The sequence below is a fragment of the Chelonia mydas genome, chromosome 1 (assembly GCF_015237465.2).
Source record: "Chelonia mydas isolate rCheMyd1 chromosome 1, rCheMyd1.pri.v2, whole genome shotgun sequence".
NCBI classification, from domain to species: Eukaryota; Metazoa; Chordata; order Testudines; family Cheloniidae; genus Chelonia; species Chelonia mydas.
This window is the reverse complement of record NC_057849.1, coordinates 255,439,636-255,466,838: the sequence shown is the minus strand read 5'-3', so window position 1 is coordinate 255,466,838 and position 27,203 is coordinate 255,439,636. Positions and strand designations below refer to the sequence as shown.

The 27,203-nt window shown below is 47.1% G+C and overlaps 2 protein-coding genes across 4 annotated transcripts in view; one reads left to right on the top strand and one right to left on the bottom strand.

The window, feature by feature from the left end:
- Window positions 1-8,318, top strand: part of DDX17 (DEAD-box helicase 17) — a 30,972-nt gene extending 22,654 nt beyond the window's left edge. The window contains exons 12-13 of one of the 2 annotated variants that reach the window (XM_037881501.2): window positions 4,107-4,346; window positions 5,103-8,318. In XM_037881501.2, the coding sequence (XP_037737429.1) occupies window positions 4,107-4,346; window positions 5,103-5,605 (743 nt within the window). In that variant the 3' untranslated portion in view covers window positions 5,606-8,318. Of the gene's footprint in view, window positions 1-1,690; window positions 2,830-4,106; window positions 4,347-5,102 lie in introns of those variants that run through there. The other variant, XM_037881507.2, reaches the window with a different exon arrangement.
- On the bottom strand, window positions 5,692-18,721 carry KDELR3 (KDEL endoplasmic reticulum protein retention receptor 3). 2 transcript variants are annotated; one of them, XM_027831244.3, is made up of 6 exons: window positions 18,325-18,721; window positions 18,131-18,237; window positions 16,106-16,206; window positions 14,662-14,820; window positions 13,655-13,907; window positions 5,692-9,263 (listed from the first exon to the last, which is right to left on the bottom strand). In XM_027831244.3, the coding sequence occupies exons 2-6, from the start codon at window positions 18,219-18,221 to the stop codon at window positions 9,223-9,225; spliced, it is 645 nt and encodes a 214-aa protein (XP_027687045.1). In that variant the 5' UTR covers window positions 18,222-18,237; window positions 18,325-18,721; the 3' UTR covers window positions 5,692-9,222. The 2 variants fall into 2 exon arrangements, with proteins under 2 accessions (XP_027687045.1, XP_007069156.1); XM_007069094.4 differs by having other exon boundaries at window positions 18,131-18,720.
- Window positions 18,722-27,203: the final 8,482 nt, after the last annotated feature.

The window sequence follows — 27,203 nt, the reverse complement described above, 5'->3', positions numbered from 1 at the left end:
AGCGTGATTTTCCCCCACATGTGAAATACCTTTTTTTAACATTACTCTTTTTTTTCTTTCATATTCAAAGTCTCTTCCTGCTCCTAATGAACAGGCTTTGGTCTGCAGCAAGGCCTAGGCATGACTAATCGATCGCCAAGAGGGAGAAGAGACGTCCAATTATGCTACCCAATCCTTCCACTGCTCCCACTTCCTCCCCAATTCCAGCTTTTTGCGGCTGGATGGCTAGGGCTGGATTGCTCCCAATTTACAGAGGGGATCAGATAAAAGTTGAAATAGAGAGTTGTGTGGAAGAGTAGTTCAACATAAAATAATTTACAATACATAGATGATATATACAAATAAATCCCTTCATACACACAGTTTCCCCATCAGATGTGCTCACATCTGGGAAAGCATTGCTCCAGATTTTCTATTTTCACAAATAGCCTTCCCAGCTCTGTGTTAGTTGTAGGCAGGTTCTCTTCTATGCCTTCAACATATACTGTCCAAGTGTGGTGTTGGATCAGAATTACATAGTTTATTTCACTGATGTGAAAATGATCTTTCTGGATGCATAAGTTAAAACACCCCCTTTTAATAAGTATATTTGTAGTATGAAACCTTTGTATTTAAACATTAACCTTTCTCCCTTATACGTTTGCCCAGTGTAAGTTTAGAAATATTCTAAAGCAGTTTTGGTCCTTCTGCATTCTTACACTTTCCAGACTTGGCAAAGACCACTATTGAGGGCCATATACCAGAGTTAGTGCCTCAGTGGTCTGTTCCATTGTGGCAAATCTTAAGTAAAACTATTGCAAGTGATCCATGAGGAAGCACAGAGGGAAAATTCTGTGTTTACAGAAGAGTTTTAGTTATTTGAAACCTTTTTTTATATTCTGAAAGGGTGGCTGCACTGTGCATCTCAAGGTCATTTAAATGTTGGCAAACTAGTGTTAACTTGGCAGCCTTCATTCACATAACCTTCACCCCACCCCCAAAATTGTCCAATACTTCCTCTAAGAAGTGATTAAATGGACTTCAGTCTCTGCCCTCTAGGGTCATGTCTGGACCTGTGCAGTTAGAACTTGGGCCTGTTGGGAGAAGGGACTGAGGCCGGAAACTAGTTTATATGAAAGAGAGCTGCTTTCTGTAGCAGTGGTTTTTAAACAGGCTTGCTATGTGCTGGTAGCTTCTTTGTGCATCTTGCCTAGACATTTAAAACAGCCCCACCCCCAAAAATGCTCCCCCAAAACAACTCAATTGGATATCTCTCGAGAAAACACTCCCTGTTCCCCCCCACCCCACTTCACCCAAGCTGTGGGGGAAAGGTGCCATCGTCTGTTTCTTGTTACTAAACAACATCTCTGCTTGTTTTGGGGCCCTGAGTTTGCTGCTTTTTAAAATAAAGTCACTTAACTGGCAAACTTCTGGACGACTTCCTCCAAGATCCTGGAAAGTGAAGGCTACTACATAAATAACTTAAAACAGGGGTGCGCGCTTTTTGGCTGAGTCACCAGGGCTTTCCCTCATCCCAATGGAATATTGGTTTCCAAAAAGCTCCTTCCAGGTAAGTTCTGGGTCCCATAATGACTTCTTTGTGATAATCTCCAGAAGAGAGGTCCTCCCTCTGCACTGATTTTTTTTTTGTTACTCTTCACTCTGTTAAACTAAAAACATTGAATTTCTTTTGTTTTGTTTTCTTTAACAGAAGCTTTGATATCAGCTGCAGATCATTCTCAGTGCAGGGTCGGGGGCATATCTACACTGGTGGTCGAAGCAGCTCTCTAGACGAGCATGTCTGCTAGTTTATATCACTCCTGATTAACAGTCAGAGACTCAATCTGTGCCATAGGGTATTTTGGTTGTCTGACAAAGGGTATGTGTCCCAGGCAGCTGGCCAGATCACTTTTACAATTTGTTCTTGATCTTGCTACGGTATCTTCTAAAAGCGCAGGAAGATTGTGACTGTGCCCAAATACATTGGAGCATGCTAGACTGGAGAAACCAAATCTTGTACTTGCTCTGATCTTTCTTCAGCCTGATATGTGCACATACAGGACCACCTTTTTAATCTGGAGAACATCCCCTGCCTTTTCTGGCCTTCCCCTCAAAAAAAGTCAGTAGTGTCTGTGCTATTAGCTACAATTCCGGGTGCTTTCTGCCAGGAAAGCGCTTCCCTGTACCCACTGGTAATTCAACTCGCTTTGCTGCTCATGGATGTGCGGAATGGGATTGGCTAAGGATCATGTAGCCTGCTGCTTGTCAGACTCTAGTTAAACTCTGGCTGTGAAGATGTGATTGTGGCTATCATATTTTCCCCTCCCTTACCGTACACTTTTCCCATTAAAATAGTCTGTTGTTGCACCAAGGACCCTAGTTGGAGACTCGCGCAGCCCCCTGTGAAATCTGCCTTCTCACTCCCTTTTTGGTGTGATTCAGGACTTTGGAGTCAGCAAAGACTAAGGAGACCCCTTTGCTGTAATAAGAAACAGACATAAAGTCCCCTCTTGCCACTACACACCCCTTGTTTTTATTTTCTCCCTGTCCCCTCTTTGAAATTGATGAAGTCTGGGCTATAGATGCAGTCTGACCCTTTGGATATAATTTTTGTATCTTCATTTTTTTGACATTCGCCCCTATTAACCCCGGGTGGGGCCAAAAAGCGTTGGAGGACCTGAAATTTTTACCTGAACCCAGGTTCTCCGGCACTTCACAACCAAATGGGGCTACAGAGAAGCATCTAAGCCAGTTCACAGAGCGAGCGTATGTGGGGACTTCTCGCTGCCATGGACCCTTGATGCATGCTCCCCGCGCTCCAGTGGTCCCGTGTCAGAGGGCGGAGTTTTCGAAAGGAGGCCGCCAAAAATAAAAGGCAAAGAGACGGGATCGGCTGCAGCGGTTTCCCACAGGAGGAGGGAGTGTGCATCGGTCTGGTAACAAACAGAGAATGTTTCTCTCTTTTAAACAAAAAAAAAAAAAAAAAAAAATTACAAAAATCTGTGTTTTATCTTGGATATTTTCTGTATATTCTTCTTAAAATACAGATTTTTTTTTTTTCATGAACTGTAAGGACATTTTTTATTGTAATACCATTCTGTTTTAACATTGCTTATCATAGCAAATATTTCTTCTACTGTAGGTGTTTTAACTAAAACGTTACACTAACATTTACTTAGTTTCTGCCCCATAAATTTACAAAATCTGATTTCCCAACACAGAACAGAATATTTTGATATCTCCTAGGGTTTAATGGCATTTCTGCAAAAGATACAGCTTTTTTGTCTTTTTGAGCACAGTTACCCAGTTCAGTCTAACATCTGAAGTTTTGACTTGGACAATCTTAAATTCTATGACTAAAATTCAAAAGTTTGCTAACACTGGGCTTAGTAGCATGGTGAAATGTTAGTGCAACGCATTCTCATAATAACTAAGAAGGCAGGTAAAATGTCTTAGTTGTGGTTTGATATATTTTTTTAAAATAAGTTGGCAGGATTTGACTTATGTGGTGTAACTGGGATAAATTCTAGGATAGGGGAAGTCATTCAGTATATTTTATAGTCCTTAAAACTCATAGTGAAGTAAAAGCCTTTCATTTTTAATTTTCATGTGCTTGATTGGAAGGTAAGTGATCTTATTGCAGTTAGCCTTTAATAGGCTTCTCCCAACAGAGTAAAAGCCTCCCTGTCGCAGATCTCTCCCTCTTCCACCCTAGCTTGCTGTGTCCACAACAAAGGTGGCATTTTTATTTGTTCCAGATCATGTTCCTCTGAAGGAGAGGGGACTAAAGTCAGTAAAAAATTCAGATGGTATTGTGTAAAGAACCTCTCACGTGGCACAAAGATGTACAAGGGAAGGGTGAATTTGAATGGAGAGAACTGCTTTAAGACTTGCCATCAGTTTTCAGGTCATTGGCCTTTGATCCATGCATGGCTCAAATTTAAACCTTCTACTCTTTTGGGATGAGTCTCTTGTTTTTATTCCATTCCGTTACTAACTTGTTTTTTTCTCTTATTACTGTCACCTGCATTCGTGCTCCCCACCTTTCGTTGGCACGTCCTTCTCTTCCTCTCCCCTTTCCTCCACCTACCCCCTCACTGTGCTTCGCTACCTGGGCACCTCGCAAGATGTGGAAGACGTTAAGTTCGTGATAAACTACGACTATCCAAACAGCTCTGAGGATTATGTGCACCGAATCGGCCGCACTGCCCGTAGCACCAACAAGGGCACTGCCTACACATTCTTCACACCGGGGAACCTGAAACAGGCCAGGGAGCTGATCAAAGTGTTGGAGGAAGCCAACCAGGCCATCAATCCGAAACTGATGCAGCTCGTGGACCACAGAGGAGGAGGTGGTGGTGGTGGAGGTAAAGGCAAATGGGAAGGGGTTAGAAAGATGGAATAGGTGCTCCATCTTGAAGGAGGATAGGTGTAAAGAGGCAGAGCAAAACACCTTCATAATTAAACCATCTCAACATCAGACTGCTGCTGTCTAGCTTATTATATGTAGACTTACAGTAATAAATATTTGATATAAAATCTATTAATTTGGGGCATACATACCCAACTTAGGGTCCTTCTAGCTAACTGAAGGAGGCCGTTCAGTGTTTTAATCATAGCCATAGGATTTCTTTCCTCAGCAACAGTGTCCTGCAGAGAACGGCCTCTGTGAATTGGTAAAATAGTTTTATTTCTTGTAGCCATGTCCTGCTTCCCACCTAATTGAACCACAGTTAGTAGTCTGATACATTCTCCCTTCTTACAGGATGGAGTACTGCCTCCCAGCCCACAAGGAAACAAATGAAATTTGACCAAGTCAGTTTTAAGTCAGTGCTATATTTCTGCCAGTGTGTTTCTGTTCTGCTCTCTCTCATATCTTGGGGTAGATCAGGATTTGAATTTAGTATCCACAGTTGGGATAAAAAGAAGGCAAAGTTGTGCAGGAATATTTGCAACCCAGTCACTTGAAAATGTTGTTACTTACGGCCTCTGGCCCTGTTGTCATGGGACTGTTGACTTTAGTGGTGAGGGAGTAATTAAAACCATTGCAAGAATTCAGTGCTTTATAGACCTTTCTTATTTGAGTTATCCACAGTACTGAACCCCACTGTATTCACTACCAGGAGGTCGTTCTCGTTACCGTACTGCTGCCAGTTCAGCCAACAATCCGAACCTGATGTACCAGGATGAGTGTGAACGGAGGCTCCGGGGAGTAAAAGATGGCCGGAGAGACCGTGACCGTGGCGACAGTTTTGCCAATGGAGCCAACAAAACCTATGGCAGTGCTTATGGAAGTCCGAATTCCACCTTTGGGGCGCAGCAGAGCCAATATGGCTATGCCCAAGGGAGCTATGGAGCAGCTGCCTATGGCACAAGTGGTTATGGCACTGCAGAATACAATGCTACTGGCTATGCTGCCACTAGCACTGCCACCGCTGGGAGAACCGCTCAAACCGCCACCCAACCACAGTATGCAGGGATAGCTCGCTCAGGCCAGCAGCCGCAGCCTCTCATGTCACAACAATTTCCTCAGCCTCCGGCCACTAACATGATAGGCTATATGGGACAGACTGCCACATACCAGTATCCACCCCCCCCTCCACCCCCTCCTCCTTCACGCAAATGAGACCACTTGGCTGCTGGTGACCAGTCTAGACTTCTTGCATTTAAAGGAAACTTTTCTTTCTTTCTTTTCTTTCTTTTTTTCCCCCACTTTGTTGTCTTTCTCAAGCAGGTTAGATTTAGCATTCACCATCCCAATTCCTCCTTCCCACCAAAAATGGCCCCCCAGTCCACAATTACTTATCTTGTGGGTTTTTAACTATATATATATATCTATACACACACACAGAGAAACACACACAATTGACTGGAAATTTTTTGGGGTGGGGGTGGGGGGGGTTGTCTTGCATGTTGAGGAAATTGGAACAACTTTTTATTTTCTCTTAAAAGAAAATAGGTATAAAGCAGATAAGTCCCAGCCCAGTCTTTTTGGTGTCTGAGGTTTGTGTGTGAAAACTTACTGCAGACCCGGGGAGGCCTCTGTACTATAACATGCTAACTTAATTTCAGGAGGTATTGAGAGGTGGGGAATTCTGGGGAGTCAAGGCACGCTTCCTTTAACATAATAAATCCAAGGGAGCAGTGTTCATTTGTTTTCTAGATTTAAGATTTTTTTTTTTTTTTAAATAACTGAATATTGATGCTTGTACTCTGGCATAAGTAAACTTCTAAGGAAAACTCTTGCTTGTTTGGCTCAGTTTGGAGGCATTCTGAGTGTTGCCCCACAGATAGTGTAAAACTGTTCTGGTTGGCATTTTTGTAGCTCCTGATTGCAGCAGCTTCCTTCTGAAGTAAGTTCTATGATCTGTGGTAAGGAGAAGGGGAATAAAGCCCCAGTGTCAGAGACCAGAAACCTGTTTTCATTTGGTGTCTCAAACCCCAGATCTAATCACTGTAAGAACTTCTGTTAAAATATAACATCTATTTGAAATATTTACCATTGAAGTACTTTCCCAATGATTGTTAAAATGCAGGAATGGATGGAATCTGCAGATGGATGGAAGCTGGTTACTGACTTCTTAAATCAGCTTCTGCCCTCAAATTCCCATTGCTGGGGTCACCAAGATAACTAATCAGTAGAAGGCATAGAAACACTGACCAGAATTAAGATTATGTTCAGTACTGTTTGTGTATATTCTTAGTGAGCAAAGCACCTGGTCCTGGGGAGTGTTCAGAATGCTGCTGTGCTGAGTGAAATGTAGCAAAGTTTTCCCTCTTAAAACTTACTGGGATTTGGTGGGGTGGGGGGAGGCGCAACTGGAAACACCTCTTCATGAGGTGAGGAGAGAGCTGGTTAGTGTCCTGATTCTGAAGCTGCTTTTCCTTCATACCCTGGACTGCCTAGTGCTTTCCCTGGCATTTCCCCAGCCCCGGCAGTCCCTTTTGAGCTCAGCCCTTGCAGGTAGGTAGCATTCTAGGAAATGTTAGAAAAAAGTGGAAATTTAGTAAACATTTTAATTCAATCTTGTTTATTCTACAGGCTAAGGTAGGTGTGGGGGTGTTCCCCTTTAAATAGTAAAGTGTGTCTACTTTGTGATTACCATGAGGAGACGGTTCTGGGGCAGTAGATCATAGTGAGAGTTGGCTGCTCTTGTATTCGGATAACTTGGCAGGAAATCAGAGCCATATACCGATGTTGCAAGGCATAATCCTTGTGTTACAAGAGTTTGTTGTGATTTTATTTTCTATTGCGGGAGTCTGTAGTAGTCACAAACAAGGCATCTCAACCCTTCTGAAAGGCAGCCCAGACCTTCTGTAGGAGAGCAGAACATTTGATAGCTGTGGGAGAGAGGGCTTGCTTAAAAAAAGCTTTTTTTTTTAGACATCTTCCCCTTAGGACATAGTATGAGGGGTGGGATGAATCTATGGTTTGTGTGCAGCATACAGGTAGGTTATCAGCACAATGTCAGGGGGACAGCTAACTCCCTTAACACCCCCATCTTTCTTACGTTGAGGCTATTTTAAAAAATTAACTAGTACTTTGGCAAGAAATGTTTGTGCTTGTGTGTTTAAGTGATGGCCACAAATGAACTCTTACTGTCCCAGCACTGACTGATCTGTTGTCTTTTATCTCCCCCACAAGCAAGCGTGGAGCTATTCTTCATTTGTGAGTTTCTGTGGGCGTGGAAGGGCATGGGGTGGGACACGCTGCCTAGCTGGCTTTAAGAAGGGTCTCTGGAAAGCCAAAACTGCCTTGTGGTGTGCTGTAGCTTTCACTTCTTCCTTCAGGGACTTGGGTAGATGTAAAACAGCTATCCTGAGGTCTTGCAATTCTTTATTGTAACTTTGTCAGCTGCAGTCCAGTCTCTCTCATGCCCGACTTGATTGTTGAATGCACAGTAGCATGTGCCTGCCCCCTGTCTCACCTGGTGCTTGCTGTTCTGTTCCATATACCAGCTAAAGAGCCCTTGTTGATACAGTGTTAACATCTATTAATGTTTGCATTGTTCTCAATCTGTAAGTGTTTGTGGGAGTGTCAAATGAGTCTGGCATCTCCTCCCTTCCCACTTCCTGAAACAACAGTACTGTGTGGATTTCTCCTTCAACAACTGAAGGGTTAGTGGCTTTTGTGGGGGATCAGTGCTCTGTTTCACACCTTTGCTGGTCTCTGGACACATTCCTGTTGTATTAACGAAGACTTGAATTGAGAGATTCATAAATTTGTGATGTTCAGACAGGATGCTAAGAGCTATGTTACTATTCTTAGTTTGTAAATTGTCCTTTTGATACCATCTTGTTTTCTTTTGTAGGTATAAATAAAAACACTGTCAATAAAATATGAGCACTTATTTTTGTTTCTAGACCGTAAATGGTTTTACCCCCATTCGCCACTTACCCCTCTTTTATATAACAAAAAATAATCCAGGGAATAGTCATGTCTGTCAGCAACCAAATATATTTTAATAAAAATGCTCGCTATCTGTAGAACATCAGGGACTGTGATTGAAAGGGGTTGATTAGAGCAGAATGTTTGAATATTTACAATATTGAAAGATCTTCAGATGTAATCCTTGCCGTTTTAATGGAAGGATGTTCCCTTAAAAATATTACAGGGCCTGGAGAGACTGGGATATGGGCACTTGCACCTCTTGATTGCCAGTTCATAGTGGCTTAAGTGTCATTAATCACATGGCTGCAAGAACACTGCAGACAAATCGCAGTAATTGCAAGTTGTCTGTCTGCCCCTGGTTTCCCAGTATGAAATCGACTGGTGGTTTTTTGGTGTTTTGGGTACCTGTTTGCTAAGAACTGAGCAACTGTTTTACAGCTGGCAGTCTTGGAAAGACTGAAAAATAGCTGTGGAAAACAAACTTTCACTCCTTGAGGTGATCCCTTAAAGGGTCAGGTTTGAGGCAGATTTTGGAAGTGGCTGGGGGGAGGAAAAGAGAGGAGAGAGAATAAAGCTTGCACTTCTGGATCTACTATGAGGATAGAGGACTTCAGTCGCTAGCCAGAACCATTCACCAGTACAAAATTCACTTAAGCAAAAACACTAGCAGACATTTTAAGGAAAAGCCCTAAGCAGATCAAGAGCTTATCAGCCATCCAAGCCTCACTATATTACTGGCGCTGAGTTGAGATTCTTAGCTGAGCCATTTTTGTCGATGGTGGGGCAGAAGAAGAAAGCTGTGACCTTGGAACTGCATCTGCAGGAACTTCTTGTGTTGTGTGGTGCTGTTTTCAGACTGGCATTGGGAGACTTAGCTTCTTTCCCTTCAGGACTGTGCAAGGAGAGGAAGAAAGCATAGTGAATGAAATTTGAGGAAATTCACCATTTCCCAGTAAAGTCCCTGTGCCTGCTCTCTAAAGCATAACATTGTCATCTACAAGGTTAACAGCTCACAACTAATTAGAATGGGTGTCACCAGGGATTATTGGTGGCAGAGGTGTGCCAAGGAGAGAGTTACTTTTAAGCCTCACAGGACTAGTGCAGGTAGAGCATCCTTAACATCACCTTATTCACTAGGACAGCTGTAGAGCGTGCTTATCTTCAAGAGCCAAATGCCTTGTCCTGAGTCTAGTGCCAAATGCTAACACCACCAGAGGATATAACCTTTATTGCCAAGTTCTTGGATGTTACCCTCCCTCAGGGTCTTGAAGAATTGTGCAGGCTTAATGGGATTAATGTATGCAAAACTGAGGAGCTTTGGGAAGAGGAGGGAGTCATTCATATTCAGTTCTTGGTTGAAAACAGCTGCTGCAACATGGGCAGGGGGCCCTAGAAATGGAATGCTCTTGATGAAAATGAGTCATTCTGAATTAACCTTATCTCCTTCTTTCATAGCCATCTGGGTCGTGTGGGTTCACTCTCTTCGCTTACAAAATCCTTAATTTCTCTCAATTAGTGTAAAACCATGTAATACGTGGTCAGGACTCACACTTTGGACCACTGAGTGGTGCTCCTGGGACTGTAGCCTGAACTCTACCAAAAAGTGTGTCTGCTAAGAACACAAGGACCAAGTATTTCACAACTTGTGTCTAAATGTGCTGCATCAGTTTGGGTTTGCCATCTCTTGAGTTGGACAGTGAAACTGGATTATTGTGGCTGGCTGTCCTCCACTCGAGGTACAAGTGTGGTGATAGCATATATTAAAGGGAGAGCTGGTGCTGACACTTGGTTAAGGTTGCCTAACACTTTCCTTTGTAAAGACCCTGTTTTCAGAAGTTTCCAAAACTAATTCAAGCTGGAGGTTCCCATGCCTTAGGCTGACTTTTGGGAATGTTTCAGTGAAAACACTTCAGATATTTCTGAAGAGATTTGGAGAAAGTGCATTGTTTTGCCCATGTTTAATTTAAAAGAAATTCTTGCAGCTATTTAATTGAGAATCTCTACTGTCTCCATGTTTTGGTGCAGGGACTTGAAAATTGGCAAAAGCATTGGTTGCCTTTGTATAAGGGATGTGCTTTTTGCTGTTTCCATGAAAATCCACCCACATTTGACTGGGTTTGAGTGTCTGTCTGAAAATCTGTTTGCATATGCTCTGTAGAGACTTGGTAAGAGTTTTACAGTTAATTCTCTGAAGATTCAGTCTACTGGTCATTCCTCAGGAGCTGAGCAGGGCCTTCCCTGCAATTAAAAGTGGTGGGGAGGTGTTTCTGCACTGAGATATGGGAGACTCTCTCTTAGGGCAAGTCTACACTTAAAACGCTGTCACAGTGCAGCTGTGTTGCTGTAGTGCTTCAGTGAAGATGTACGCCAAGGTAGTTAATCCACCTCCATGAGAGGCAGTAGCTATGTTGACAGGAAAAGCCCTCCTGTCGACATAGTGCTGTGTACGCCATGGGTTAGGTTCATATAACTGCGTTGCTCAAAGAAGTGGATTTTTAACAGCTCTGAGCGATAGGTATATCCATAAAAAGAAAAGGAGGACTTGTGGCACCTTAGAGACTAACCAATTTATTTGAGCATGAGCTTTCGTGAGCTACAGCTCACTTCATCGGATGCATCCGATGAAGTGAGCTGTAGCTCACGAAAGCTCATGCTCAAATAAATTGGTTAGTCTCTAAGGTGCCACAAGTCCTCCTTTTCTTTTTGCGAATACAGACTAACACGCCTGCTACTCTGAAACCAGTTATATCCATGACAGTTTATAGTGTAGACCTGGCCTTATGCTTTTGTATTTCCTCTGCTGATACCTGAACAGTGTGGAGAAGAAGAAACAGCCTGATTGAAACAGAGGATGGAGGAATCAAGGCAGGGGGGCAGAGACTGCAGTAGGGAACAGAAAGGCTGTAATGGAATGGGCAGAAGGAGGGGATGGTGAAAAAGGGGCCTGAAACCACTGAATATACTCTTCCAAAGCCTGGAATGGAACCCACCGTTGGAGAGTCTCAACGTTCCTCTGCTGTTTAACAAATATCAGAGAAACTCACTGGCACCGTGTCTCATCCCCCTCTAGTGGCTTGACCTCATAAAACAACAAGAGGAAGAATTTGCTGTGGATTTAAAGGTCTCTCCCTTGCTGATGACACAGGTCAGCATGGTTCCATATAAATTCTTCACCCCCCCCCCCCCCCAAAAAAAAAAAAAAAAAAACAACCTAGGAAACTACACCTTGAGGTTGCAAAGTCAAGCACTCAAAAGTTAAATACCTGAATTAGTTCTCTATACAACTTTAATTTGCCCACCTTGTGCACATGATCACATACAGGTATTCTTTTTCCACAGGGCCCCTGCCTCAGTACACAGGATGGACCTACTCTGGGAAGGAACCAGGGTTGTGAAGGAGGCTGTGGGCTTGCAGGACCCCTGCCTCATTTGTTGCAGTACTTGGAAGGTACAGGATTAATCAGGCAAGAAATGAGCAAGAGAAAGGATGGTCTTCTGGTTTAGGCAGTTAAGTGACACCTGGATAGTTGGATTCTATCCCTGCCTCTGCCAGAGTTCCTATATGATGTCAGGCAGGCCACTTAAACTGCATTTCAGGTGGCCACTGCTTATGTTTCTCATCAGCCCAGCTTGAGACTTTTGGTTCTGCTTTGCAAAAGTATTCATCATTCACAACCCCACTGAAGCCAGTGCTAGCTCTGCTCTGAACATAACATGCTATAAAAATGCAGAGTCCTTTGAAAAGTCAGGCCAGAAGCACTTCCGTGTAGGAACCCAACATTAGTGGACATGTAACAATTTTGGCCTTAATCTTTCTGTGCCTCATTTTCCCCATGTTTGAAATGGAGATACTTGCCCCCCTCATAGGGGAGTTGAAGATAATGTTTGTGAAGCACTTAAATATTGCAGCAATGAACACCATAGAAAAGTCCATGAGGACATTAATTGCATATGCAGAGCAGGATTTGGACAAAGTACAGCAGTGATCACCAACCAGTTGATCGTGATCGACTGGTCGATTCTGGAGCCTCTGACAGTCGATCACTAAAAGTCCAGTGTGGGTAAGGCAGGCTCCCTGCCTGCCCTGGCCCCATGCTGCTCCCAGAAATCACCACCCTCACAGCTCCCATTGGCCAGGAATGGGGAACTGCAGCCAGTGGGCGCTGCAGGGGCGGTGCTTGTGGGCAGGAGCAGTGCACAGAGCCATGGGCCCCCTCCCTAGTGGCCACAGGGGCATGCTGGCTGCTTCTGGGAGCAGTGTGGGGCCGGGGCAGGCAGGGAGCTGGCCTTAGCCCTACTGCACCGTGGACTGGGAGCTGCTGGAGGTAAGTGCTGCCCAGCGGAAGCCTGTGCCCCAAACCCCCTCCTGCACCTCAATTCCCTGCCCCACCCCTGAGCCCCCTCCCAGAGCCCACACTCCACACCCCTTCCTGCACCCCAACACTCTGCCCCAGGCTGGAGCTCCCTCCTGTACCCAAACTCCTTCCCAAAGGTTGCACTCCTCACCCCCTCCTATACCCCAACCCCCTGCCCCGGGCTCTGCCTGGAGCCCCCTCCCACATTCCAAACCCTTTGGTCCCATCCCAGAGCCTGCACCCTAACCCCTCTCCCCTGCCCAGTGAAAGTGACTGAGGGTGGTGGACAGCGAGTGATAGAGGGAGGGGGGAATGGAGTGGGTGGGGCAGGGGTTATTTGGGAAAGCGGTAGGGCCACAGGGAAGGGGAAGGGTAGATCCTGGGTTGCACTTAAATTCAAGAAGTTTTGTGCATGAAAAGGTTGGCGACCACTGATGTAAGTAGGGCCTGGAGCCACATACTATATGAGGAGGAGCAAACAAAATAGTGAATAGTTGCTCTTTCAATGAGCACTATCCCTCCTTTTGCACTGACTCAGAGAGAGGTCCTACACTGGCCGGGGTGGGGGGGAGGGAGGGCGGGCATGTGCTCATGTAATTCAAGACTGTTGCAATGAATTTGCACAAGGGGGTTGAATTAGGTTGCACAAGCAAACTTCATTCTGGCATTTCTGATTTTTTTTGGGTGCTTGACTTTGCAACCATAATATTTTAAATATTGTTTGGTATGTAACTGTAGCCTTTGAAAGATTGAAAGTCTGAAGAGGGGTGAAAACAAATGCAATCTGCTACAATACCTCTTGTTTTAAGGGTAGTTATGAAGATGGTCAAATGCCTACCTTCCATCCCCACTCTAGCCTGCTTATGGAGCTGAGTTGAATATACCCCTTTCCTTCCTGCTTTCACCCTCAGTCCAGCTCCCTACCTACCTTTAGTGACGTAGAGATAGAAGAAATCACAGTAGAAGATGGTCTGTACCACCCCAGAAACCACGGCAATCTGGTCATAGAAATTCTCTGTGTGGTAGCGCCAGATCCAGTTGGCAAGGTAGAGTGCACGATAGAGACCCAGGAAGAAGAGGTAGTGGGTCGTGATGGTCTCTGCCTCCCCTGTCTTACTGATCATGAAGAGCTGAGGAAGGATGGCCACTGATTCCAGGTAGATGGAGAAAGTCCAGAGGATCTGTGGGAAGAAGGAAACAATTCAGAGGAGAATCTTATGGGCCAATTAATTTCAATAGCCCTCAAAGGCTTCAATCTGGAATCAGAGCCTCATCAGCACAATCAGGGGTTGTGCTGATGCATGGTACAAACTGTCTCTTCCCCAAAGAGCTTTCAACTTATTTTAAGACCAGAAGTAACAAGTAAGCAAAGCAAATAATAGGGGGAAAGGGAGGATGAGGGGAACAGTGCTACTCTGTTTGCGTAGGCCGACAATGCCCAATTTGATGGGTCTGAATCATTTAGATCTTGAGGTGGGAGAAGGAGAGTGTTTAAATACATAACTCAGCTGTTCCTACTGGCCCTTTACCTAATCAAATGTGCCCTGTTGAATGCAGGTGCCAGTCTCAATTCATTTCTTTGTGAAGGGGGAGGCTCAATCCTGAAAACCACTATACTCATTGGTTTTTTGGTTTCCTCGTTAGTAGTAATAGCTGAAAGACCGAAAATTGGATTGAGTCATGGAGAATGAACCTATAGGTGTAGCACCTCCAGGTCAGGACTGAGCCATGAGTGAGATGAGGCTGCAGAAACTTGAACAGCTGTTTGTCTTGTCTGTCAAAGAGTCTGTCTCCAAAGACTGCCAGTCTGGCCCCTTTCTTCACAAAATTTACTTCCATGCTCCGTTGATCATGCTAAATCCCAACTAGTTTTCACTAAGTGGTTATCACCTTCTTTTTCCCCCTCCTGTCTCTTCCATTTTTATACTTCCTTACCTCTAAGGGGGTAAAGCTGTGGTTCTCCAGAAATGACAAGCCTGTGACAGGGACCAAGAGGAATTCCAGACGGAAGGAGTCATGCTCTCTGTCAAATGTTTTCTGGAACTTCACATAGATCATATACACTGTGATGTAGGCACACACCAAGAAAATGACCTGCAGAGGAGGAAAGTTCTTTTGAAAGACATTTGTCTTACATCCTATTGTCTTCTCCAGTTAAAAGGGACTGACTTGCTTGTTTGCCTAATTCAAGTCCTTCTTTTAAGTTGCTGGTGGTAGGGAAGTTACTGCTCTGGACTGCCCTCTGGAAGACCCAGGATTGATTCCCATCTCTGCTGCTCTCCCGCCTGGGGATGCTGCAATGCCTAGGCCACGTGACCCTAGGAGTTATTGCTCCTGTACTGCCAGGTCTTTTCTCTTGCTACTTTAGGCTTGACAGGAGGTGTTGGCCTGGTGCTCCAAGGTATTAATACTCCTACTGTGCAGGACACCCAGGTTTGAATCCCGGTTTCCTGATTCTGGATTTGGTAGGCACTAGTGGGGCAGTGGAATCCGCTTGTTGGAGCTGCTGTGGTGAGTGGGCTGTTGTCGTTTGTCTCCGGTCATTGGAGGAATAGTCAATCTAAAGGACAGTTTTATCTCTCCCCTGCCAAAGGGATGTTTACTGTAATTTTGGGGGTCTTGTAGGAAGCTCCCTCCAAAATTTAAAATCCCGATTTGGTGAATGTCTATCACAGAGGTGCGCAAACTGTGGGCCACATCCGGCTCGTGGGACCGTCCTGCCTGGCCCCTGAGCTCCCAGCCGGGGAGGCTAGCCCTCGGCCCCTCCCCCGCTCTTCCCTCTCCCCTGCGCGGGCAACACGGCGGCATGGCTGGCTGTGGCTGGGCAGCGTGGCTGCCAGTCCTGACGCTATGAGTGGCATGGTAAAGGTGCGGGGAGCACAGGAGTTGGATACAGGTCGGGACTCCCAGGGGGCAGTCAGAGGACAGGGAACAGGGGCGGATGGATAGGGGGTGGGGCCCCAGAGGGGAGGTTAGGGGCAGGGGGTCCTGGGAGGGGGCAGTTAGGGGACAGGGAGCAGGGGGGGTTGGATAGGGGCGGGGGTTGCAGGAGCGGGGGGGGGGTTGGATAGGGGGTGGGGTTCCGGGGGGGTGGTCAGGGGACAAGGAGCAGGGGGGCATTGGATGGGTTGGGGGTCCTGAGGGGGGGGAAGTCGGGGGTGGGAAGTAGGAGGGGGGGGGGCCTGGCTGTGCGGGGCCTGGCTGTTTGGGGAGGCACAGCCTTTCCTACCTGGCCCTCCATACAGTTTTGCAACCCCAGTGTGGCCCTCAGGTCAAAACGTTTGTCCACCTCTGGTCTATCACCTCCCCCAAGTAACTACAATGAGGAACCTATGGGGTTTCTTGCAGTGGGGCTCCTGCAGCATCTCCCTGCCGTTACCTTCATCACGGTGTTATAGACTGAGATGAAGGTGGTGAACAGGTCAAGATAGCGGGTTGTGAAGACAAGGGTGAAAAGGATCTGGCTCTTCCCGGAGATACCTACACATCAGGGGAAGCAATGGGAGATAAGACAGGTAAGAGAGGAAAGGTTTGAAGACACGGCTGTTGAAAACTCCCCATGCACATGCCCCCTTATCTTGTATCAAGGTATCTTCTCTACTAAGTAACAGTTCAGGACAAAAAATCCTTCAGCCTTGTTATCTGGTTCTGTTGGTGTGTTTGTAGGACAATAGCTGTTATACAAAGTGGGTGGTCAGCCACTCCTTCCAGTGAGAGGGATCCCCACCTGCTGCCCCTGTGATACCTGGGAAAGCAGCTACACATGCAGTCAAATTAGTTCACTGAACTAAAATGCAAAATTGATTTGGACAGTAAATAGCTATTGCTATTAATATCCTACCAGATCCATGTCTTCCCTCTCTGCCTAACTAGCATGCTGGAGCTCATGGCTGGCTGGGCCATTCATTGGTCAGTGACTGGCCACTTTGCCCTGACCTATATCTTTCCTGAACTAGGGGAGTGCTCAGAGCATGATTAACCACCTTGTGCTAGATCAAAGCAGTGCAGGGGCAGAGTTACATGGAATAAATAGGGAGAAGAGATGGTGGGAGGATTTTGTTGCAATAGAGCCAATGTGTTTAAAACCGTTTATCTTGGGCTGTGTTAAGTGAGCTTGGCATGGGCAAAACGAGCCAGATTGACAGAACAGATCTTGCGTGGGCAGTGGCAGTGCAGGATTCCCCTGACACCACCTCACAGGCTTGCCTTGCAGGGCACAGCTCTGGGGTGAGAGGATGGTCCTTTTTCATGCCCCATTCAATCCTGGTTCTTCTGAGTATGCCCTTCTCTCCCCCTCCATCTTGTTCGCACTGGTGATATTTTGTGCAACATCTGCCTTGGTAGCAAACTGGCTGAGAGATTGGGTCCCAGCCCACAGATGGTAATAGCTTTCAGTCACCAGTGAACTTGGGGCAAAGTTGAGGTACACTGAGGAAGAGGCTGGGGTAGGGAGGGAAACTGGCATTATTTCCACCTGTGATGTCCCTGCTGTGAAGGATAATGAAAAAAAGACTCCAGGCGACGGGGCTCTCAGTTCAGCCTCTTTCCCTATTAGCTCCCATAGCCTAGCACTTGGAGAAGGGGAAAGGACCCTACAGCTGAGTTCTGTTCCCAACTCGGTCACTGACTCACTTGGTGACCTTGGCCAAATGACTTCATCCCTTTCTGCCTGGGTTTCCTCATTTGTAAAATGAAGATAACCCTCCTCCTTCCCCACAGGGGGTTGAGGCTAAAGGAAGGTTTGTAAAGTGTTTTGAGATGCTGAGAAAGTGCAAAGTATTATTACAGCTCCTCTGCATCATCTGGCCAGCAGATGCGGCCTAAGGGGAGGGACAGCCATTTATGTCCTGTAATGTTACACACCTTTAGCAGGGATGCCTCATAGCCTCTCTTTTTGTTTCTTTCGCCTGGAAAGGTTTTTACAGCTGCACGCTTGCTAATCCCTCCCTGCCATTCTCCACCCCCAGGAACAACTCCCGTGTTATCGCCACCCCAAGATAAGCACCTGTGCTAAAAGCTGATGCTTTTTGCCACGTCCCAACACCCTCCTCCCAATCACATCCCTGTCCCGCCCTCTGATGGAAATAATGTTGAGCCAGGATGGCTTTGTTGGCCCCTTTGTGTGTGTGTGGAAGGGTCCCAGCAGGGCGGCCCACCAAAAAAGTGGGGGACCCACAAGTGGGGAAGAAGGAGGATGGGGAAGAGGTAGTGAGATGGCAGAGTGGGTGCGATGGAGAGAGGGAGATTTAATGCTCCCTAGAAACCCAGTTAGGGAGGGCACAGAGTGTCACTAACTTGCAAGCCATTGATTTTCCCCACTCACTGCCCCTGCCTCATCTCGACACGGTCTCTCACGCTCACTCTCACACACACACACACACAAATTGTCAGGGAGAAAACTCACCAGCACAGGACTTGGATCTCCAGATCTTGACCAGCAATATGATCATAGCCAGCAAATGGGAGACATCTCCCAGGATCCGGAATATATTCATTGCTCCAAGAACTTCCCTGCGGCAAATGAATCAGTGCAGTTTTGAAGAGGAGGGAAGGCTTGGGGAGTTCTATTGGTTTCTCCCAAGAGATTCTCTCTGTTACCTGGTAAAACTCTGCAGTGAATCTTTTCCCTTTCCTGTCCCAGATCAGTTAAACTCTCTCTTCCAATTAAACTTTCTTTCTCTGTGAGTATGGAGTCCCCTGTTCCTGTCTCCTGGCAGATGAGTAAACTCTCTTTCCTAGTATAAAAACTTTCTCCCGTGATATTCTTACCTCCAGAATAAACTGGTCCCCTCGCTCTTCCTCCTGGTATATTTAATCTCTGTTCTATCAGACACAATTTCTACCTACTCTATGATCTGCCTACGGCCCTCTTCCTCCCCTGTGTGCCAGTGCAAAGTAGGGGATTGTCCCCCAGAATGTCCCTCCCAGTCTGAGCTTGCTTAGCTGTCCCAGTGCAGGCTGGGTGACGTGGCTGCTGCCTGCATGGGAAGGGCGGAGGAGGAGGGAGAAACTCAGCCGAGTTTCTTTCTTTCTTTTTCCCCACTTGATCTTCTCAAGTTACAGCCCGAAGTGCCCTTAAAGGGGAAAAGGCACATGGAAATGATCAGCTCTTGTCAGAGGCATGGAGCCTTTAGCGATGGAAGAGATCCAGTAGGTCACATCATGTTCCTGCCCTGGTCTGAGCAGGGCAGGTTGTTTCCTGCAGTATAGTCCCTGAGGCTTTGTTCAGTCCCGTTTTAAAGGCCTGTAGAGGTGGGTCTTGCTTGATTTCCCCCCTCTAACAGAGGTCGCAGGTGGGAAATATTTCTTGATATTCATGCATAATCCCCCTTTGCTCAATTTTGTCTCTTTAGTCACCTGTGGGCAGAGTGTTTAGAAGATGACAAGTGCAGTGTTACGTGCCTGGTTGTTTGTTTATTGCGTCTCATTGAAACCTCCTGATCCATTTCCTCTCCTGCCCTGGTGCTGCCTTCCTCGTAGAATCACAGGGTTAGAAGGGACCGTAAGGGTCATCTAGTCTAACCTACTGCCAAGATGCAGGATTTGTTGTGTCTAAACCATTCAAGACTGACTGCGATCCAGCCTCCTTTTGAAAACCTCCAGTGAAGGAGCTTCCACAACCTCCCTAGGCGTCTGTTCCATTGTCCTACTAGGATTACACTTAGGAAGTGTTTTCTGGGTGTCACGGGGTGTGCATACCCCGCACTGGCCAAGAAAAGGTTAACCCATGCTATGGGCGGCGGAAGTCCCACCCCGTAGACTGTGCTGGGCATGCTCCAACTGCTGCCTCAGTATAAAAGGGAGCAACCCAGCTCATTCTAGGCTGACTGCCGGAGAGGAAGGTCCTTTGGAAAAGGCTCCAGCTGAACAGATGCCACAGTCCTTGCCTGCAGGAGCCGGAGATCCTGAGATTGGGACTGGAAAAGATCTCTGGCCAACAGAGCTCCAGGGAATTACCTGCGCTGAGGAGCATGGAGACCTCAATGCCCCATGGACTACAGCTTCAGGAAGAATGCTAGGAAGCCACCCAGGGAGGGTGAGCAAGTGGTATCTCCCACCTGCATGAGGTCAGTGTGTTTCAGTAGGATTTCCCCCTGACCAGGTGGTGGACCACTCTGCCACTGTTAGGGCCCTGGATTGGGGCCCAGTGGAGTCGGAAGGCCCATGCCTTCTGGTGCCTGAGGGCCACTGTAATTGGCTCTGGCCGCTAGGCCGTGCCACTTTCAACACAAGGGAAGTCTGGTAGACTGTAACCGTGGTGGTATCACAACCCCGCCCCACCCCAAAGGAGGACGGGGGGTGTATACCACACGACATTGAGATTTAATCTAAATCTGCTATGCTGCAGTGTGAACCAATGGCCTCTTGTCTTGCTGTCTGTGGCAAGACAGGACAACTTTTCTCCATCTTTTTCTATGGCAGCCTTTCAAGTATTTGAAGACCACCATCATATTCCCCCCCTTAATCTCCTCTTTTCCAATCTGAACATACCCAGTTCCTCCAGCCTTTGCTTATATGGCTTGCATTCCATCTCTTTGATCATCTTTGTTGCCTGCCTCTGGGTCCTTTCCAGTTTCTCTCCATCCTTTCTACACATTGGTGACCAAAATTGGACACAGTACTCCAGCTGAGGCCTAACCAACACCATGGAGAGCGGTACTATCACCTCCCGTGTCTTACATGCTATGCCTCTGTTACTGCAACCTAAAATTGCATTTGCTTTTTTTGCAACAGCATCACATTGCTGACTCAAGTTGAGGCTGTGATCTATGACAACTCCCAGATTCTTCTCAGCAGTGTTGCTGCCAAGCCAGATTTCCCCCAGTCTGTATTTGTACATTTGTTTTTTCTTCCCTAAGTGTAGCACTTTACATTTGTCTTTGTTGAATTTCATTTTGTCCTCTATCACCCAGTTCTCCAATTTATCAAGATCCCTCTGAATTCTAGCAATATCCTCCAAAGTGTTGGCAACCCCCCAGCATTGTGTCATCTGCAAATTTGATCAGTACGCTCTCTATTCTTACATCCAGGTTATTAATAAGGATGTTAAACACCAGACTCGGAACAGATCCCTGGGGAACCCCATGAGACCTCCCTCCAATCTGACATGATGTATTTGCCAGGGCGCTCCCCACTTCTAAATTCAGCGCATCACCCCCAAGAGGGTGGGGTGGGGTGGGGTGGAGTTGGGAATAAGTCAGTAAAGAAAGAGATTGTGAGGAACTCTTGCCCTTTGAATAGCTAGGAAATCCTCTACGGATGCCAGTGGGGAGCATCGCAGAAGAGGTCATAGGCTTCCCTCTGCCATTTAACACATCTCTCCATACTCACGCACACAGAGAGAGCTCCATTTTCTTTTGTAGCTGTGTGAGCGTCTGTGTGCACACGTGCACACACACAGACACAGACAGCTCTCTCTCTCATATAAAAGCCCCTCCTCCAGACACACCCAGAGCTTCCCGCTCCCTGATGCTAGACCCTCCCACACTCAGCCATACACAGCACTTTTCCCTCCTATACAATATAATAGCCTCTTCCCATGTACACATCTTCCTTCAGTGTGGCAGGCATGGTCGTTAGCACCAAACTGGCCTATCCAGTGGGTTGTTTAGCTTTCTCTGAGCTAAGTCAGTGATGTCCCAGCTCCACTATAGTGTTGTCAGACTAGACCCCCGTGACACATACAGCAATTTCCTGCATATCCTCGGGAGAGCTTATTGAATTAAGTTTGTCTCTTTGGGGTCCATTGCTTTAAATTAATGGTTCATGTACAATGGTGTTCTACTCCCATGGGGAAGGGCTGCCATGGCTCCTCCAGGAACTAAAACCAGTGGGTGGTAATTAAGGCAAATTAAGCAGGTTGTAACCCCACCAGAGAGGTACTACCTCCTGAGGACCTTTACAGGTACTAGTTCAAACTGGATTCTCCAGAGACCAACAGACAACTGATTTTTGGATAAATAGCTCAAGTTTAACTGACTCGGGACTTTCTTTCTGATCCAGCAAACAGACAGGACCTTCTGTCCAAAAGGGCGTAGCCCAATCCTGGATTGGAAGGGTTGACGCTGACCAGAGCCCAAGGTTGGAGTTGGGATGACCCTCTGCTAACCGTTTTAGCATGTGTGTAGGTTCCTTTACTGTTAATACATTTTTCTCTGTGATGCTTCCACCTTAAGAATAAATGTGCTTGCTTAGAAGGTGCAGTTATCTGAACTATGACAACCCTGCCTATGTTTTCCAGAATGAGTTCAATAGGGTTTATACCCTCCCCCATTTCTATCTTGCTACTCCTCTCTTTGCCCGCCAACCTCAATTTTCCAGAAGCACAGCCTAGTGTGAACAGGCAGGTTACAATCACATTTCCTTTCGCAAGAGCTTGAACTGACTGGACAGGCAGTCTGTGTGAATGAGGCAGCCACAAGGTAAAGGAGTGAAACCCACCCGTGCCCACACAGCATTGAAGTTGGTGGCTTAACTTTTCCCCACTGATGAGCAGCAGAGTATCTGAGCCCACTTTGTTCAGAGATCACCAGTGCCCCCCTGAGAGAAGTCAGATGCTGTCAGCCCCTCAACACACCAGTCTGCCTGTGCTGAAGGAACCAACAGCAGTAGTGAGCTCACCTGCTACTGTCTGGGCTTGGGCCCTTCACTCCAGGGAAGTTATTGAGAAAGACATGGTGGAAAATCTCCAGCATTATCTGCCTGCCTCGGATATTGCGGATCTCTTCCTGCCAGGTTTTAGGTCTGCATGTGCCATCATGGCTGCGCTCTTTGCACTGATAGATCATCTGTGGGGCTCTACTAAACTCATGGGCCATTTTGGTAAATTTCACAGTCATAGGATTTTAAAAATGGTAAATGTCATGATTTCAGCTATTTAAATCTGAAATTTCACAGTGTTGTAATTGTAGGAGTCCTGACCCAAAAAGGAGGGGTGGGGGGGTCGCAAGGTTATTGTAGGGGGGGTTGCGGTGCTGCTACCCTTACTTCTGCATTGCTGTTGGTGGCGGCGCTGCCTTCAGAGCTGGAGAGCGGCAGCTGCTGGCTGGGAGCCCAGCTCTGAAGGCAGCACCAGCAGCAGTGCAGAAGGATGGCATGATGTGGTATTGCCACCCTTACTTCTGCGCTGTTGCCTGCAGAGCTGGGCCCTCAGTCAGCAGCCGCCACCCTCCGGCCGCCCAGCTCTGAAGGCAGCGGCCCAGTGGTGGCATAGTATGGTACTGCTACCCTTACTTCAGCGCTGCTGCTGGCGGGGTGCGGCCTTCAGACCTGGGCACCTGGCTAACAGCCACCGCTCTCTGGCTGCCCAGTTCTGAAGGCAGCAAAGAAGTAAGGATGGCAGTACTGCAACCCCCCCCCCCCACAAATAACCTTGCAACCCCCACCCCCCACTTCCTTTTTGGATCAGGACCCCCAATTTGAGACACGCTGGTCTCCCCCGTGAAATCTGTATCGTACAGGATAAAAGCACACAAAAGAGCCGCTTTCATGGGGGGGAGACCAGATTTCACAGTCCGTGATGCTTTTTTCATGGCCATGAATTTGGTAGGGCCCTGATCATGTGGTCTAGTCATGGCAATGGTTAGAGAACAAAGTTAGTTCTGCTAGAGCTTTTAACAGCATTTGGCAGCCCTCGTGGAGAATTAGATCTTGCCCACCCATCTGCAGGACCTGGGGGCATAGGTTGTCCGTTTCAGACAGACCCCAGAGAGTCATGGTGCTACAGTAATACAAATAAATAATAACTAATAGCAGCTGCTTCTGTTCCCAGGAATCTATCGTCTCATTCAACACCAGTATGAAGCCACAAGGGGAAACTGTCAGAACACACTACAAACTAACGATGCCATTAGTGCCCAGTTCTGTGCCCCGTGAACAAACGTGTCCACCCCGTCCCCCTCGAGAGGCAGTGCCTGTGAGGGGCTGGACGAAGAGCAACTGGCTAAATGCTGACTCAGGCGAGATGGCAATGATGTCATTGGAGAGGGAAAACACTGTGGATCCGGCTAAAAAAGATTCTCATTCCTGCATTGAGTGTGGCTGACCTCTAGTGAAATTATTATGCAGTTTCAGGGTCCTGCTCCTCTCCATGCTTCTCCCAGATGCTCAGCAAATTGGCAAGAAGAGTCTAGTATCACCTCTGACTAGCTGAATCACTCTGCCTATTTCAGTCCAATGCAGACTACCAACAGTGACTCATGCCTTTGTCTCCCCCATTGTAACACAATCCATCTTGGACTGACACTAAAGGTATTGGGCCTTCCTCCCATCAGACCTTCACACCCTGAGGTCGTGCCAAATTCTGGGTCCATTTCAAGGTCCTTTTTCTTAGGCCCTGTTTTCTCAATGACTGCCTCTCTACCTGCTCCGCTATATTCTGCGGGCTCATTTTGGTCGACAGAAACCATGTTGGAGCTTGTGATGTGGGAAGCAGGGCATTCTCAGGGGAAGGACTACATTTATGTGACTCAGTGATGCCCTACAGAATACTGATCTTGAATATCTCTATCTTTAAATCATGCCTTATGACATACCTGTTCAAAGCTTGCATTGCCTCCAAAAGCCGTAGCACAAAACACCTCAGACAGACTGAGTCAACTACCCGCTCCTACTCAGACTGGAAATCAGCTTACTAGGCAAGCTCTTCCTTCAGAGGGACATATTCTAGCTCTAATCTCGGAGGGTGCTCCCCTACTTCAGTGAGATGAGTGCAGCAGATGCCTATAAATAAATTAATCAGGACAAGGGCAATGGAATAGTGATAAATTGTCCCTGTCTCGAGGTGCCATGTTTCACCCCAGCCCTCATCAATCCCTTCCTGGCTCTCTGATACCAACTCAGTCTTGCTGTTTTTAAGAGCTGTCAGTGTTTTCCCCCCCCCATTTTGACGCTCTTTGAATACAGCTGTTCCTCTTACGAGGCGCAGCTTCACGGTAGCAAGCAGAAGGGAAATGGTAATGCCATTGCCTGTGGCAGAGGCTTGTTCTTTTGAACCTCTGACTTCACAGGATCTGATGGTCACCAGTGACACTCCCTCACCCAAATGGTGAGTTCTGTCCATTGCTGGGGCTGAACACCCTGCTGACTTCATGGGGTTGGCACGGACAGGCCAGTCGGAGGCATTCCATGGATGTGGCACTGACTTGGGTGTCATGGCCTCGGAGTGGCGTTGTGGCAGGGATGCCCCGGAGCAAGTGAGGAAATGCCTTGACAGCGACAACGCATCCATTCTTCTCTGTTACTGGCTGGGCCTTGATGCAAAGGAGCAGGCTGGGAAGTGAGCAAGGGGAGCTCTGATTGTCAACTGTGGGATCCCCATGCCACCAAGACGGCTGAGAGAGGAGGTGAGGGAGGAAGGGCCTGGAGGAGGAGGAAGAGGCATCCAAACTTGGAATTCTTAAAAAAAGAAAATTGGCACATGAAGTGGGAACACCTAAAAATAAACCTCCTCTCCCCCCCCCCCCACCTCCTTCCCTGCCACTAAATAAGCTTGAAAGCCTCACACCAGGTGTCTCCCTGCCTCCCAAAATAATCCAAGACACTGCCACTGTCTTTCGCTATGATGCTCTCTCTCCATGCCTCGGGTTTCCATGGTGACTGCAAGCCATGTCGCCAGGGTGACAAGGAGAGGAAGCTGGGATTTGGCAGTTGAAACTGGAAGTTTTTTGGATTCTATTTATTTTCTCTTCATTTGCTAGTTTGCGGGCCCTGTTTTCCCCTCCTCCTGGGGTGAGGGTAGTAACTTTTTGGAGAACAGTTTTTCATCACAGGCCCTTTCCTTATCAGAGTCATTCCATGATGTGGTAACGGGGGGTGCGAAAGGTGTGTTGCTAACTTGAGTTTGCAGCTCGAGTTAAAGCCCAGAGGGAAGGCTGGGGTTGAAAGCAATGACTCGGCTGCTGTTTTAAGCTGAGTTAACTAACTAACCCAAGTTGAGAGCACACCTTTTGTTGCAGGGTAGACATACCCTCTCCTTCTTGCCACACCCACCAGAGCAAGGCTGCTGTGCCTCCCCAATGGGCAGCTGTCCACTTAACCAGGCAGTCCCCCTCCTCACCCTGATCACCCACCTCCATTTTCTTTTGGTCTGTGTCTGTGCTGAATGCCAACCCCACCACACTGGCTGAGCTGGTGCAAAGCCCTGGTAAGCTCCCCTCAGCCTGCTGCCAACAGAACCCCCAAGGGTTGAAAGGAGAGTGGAGGGATTTTTAATCCTTGCAACAGGGAAAAACCAGAGCCTCCAGTCTCCCTCTTGATCTCCATTGCCAGCATCTCAGCCAGCCAAGGGGCTAGATCTAGGGGTGTCTCTTGCCCGGTGAAATAGGCATGTCCCAACATGCTGCCCCATTCCCCTTGCCAACCTCTTCCCATTTGTGGGTTGTATATCCCGACAACTCTGATGCCAGAAGGTGGAGGATTCAAGGTGGTCGCTGCCTTGTCTGGATTCAGCCCCATGAGCAGATCACCACGTCTCAGGCTGGCATTGTTACCTGATATTGGCAGATGCTGTGGGGCTGTGTCTACACTGCATAACAATAGGGTTTGAATCCTGGCTTGACTCAGGCTCAGACCGTCCACTCCTGTGGGATTCTAAGACCCTGGGTCCAAGCCCTGAATTAGCATGATGTATGCGTAGACAGAAAGGGGGTTAGGCTTGAGCCTGAGTACAAAACCTGGGCTGACAGTGCAACGTAGAAATACCCCTAGACAGCTCCGTATTTAAACGTACCCTCTTGCAGAACTCCAGTCCTCACCCCAAGGTCAGAGCCTTCTAGTTCAGGGCATGGCTTGCTGACCCCTTCCTTCTTCACTTCTGTTCCTGTGTTGCTTTCTATTTAACCCTCAACTTTCCAAATTCTGGATTCCTTTGTTTTGTCTGTTGGGTAACTTTCCACTCCCCTTCTCTCCCCCGCCCCGCCCCCGGGATAATATAAAACTGCTTTTCCAAGAACGAAGCTACTTTTTAGCATACCTATTGTTACTAAAGTACATTGTTAAAAGTTAAGACCTTCCTTTTGTTCTCAGTCTGGGGGAAACATGCTTTTCAGGCTGGGAAGACATGGCGGATACATGTACAGAGAGACAAGGTAGGTGCGGTAATATATTTTATTGGATCAACTGCTGTTGGTGAAAAGAAAAGGAGTACTTGTGGCACCTTAGAGACTAACCAATTTCTCAAAGTCTCTAAGGTGCCACAAGTCCTCCTTTTCTTTTTGCGAATACAGACTAACACGGCTGTTACTCTGAAACCTGCTGTTGGTGAAGGAGACATGCTTCTGAGCTCCACAGAGCTCTTTTTCAAATCTGGGGAAAGCATTCAGGATACAGCAGTTTTGCTAGTAGCACTTTATGATAACTTAATAATATCAACCAGAAGTCATAAGCTGTATAGACAAATTCCCCAATCATCACAGCCTGATTCAGAGCTGGTACCACTGGGTGTTGGGCAAAGACAATGTGACCCTCCTATCTAGGGG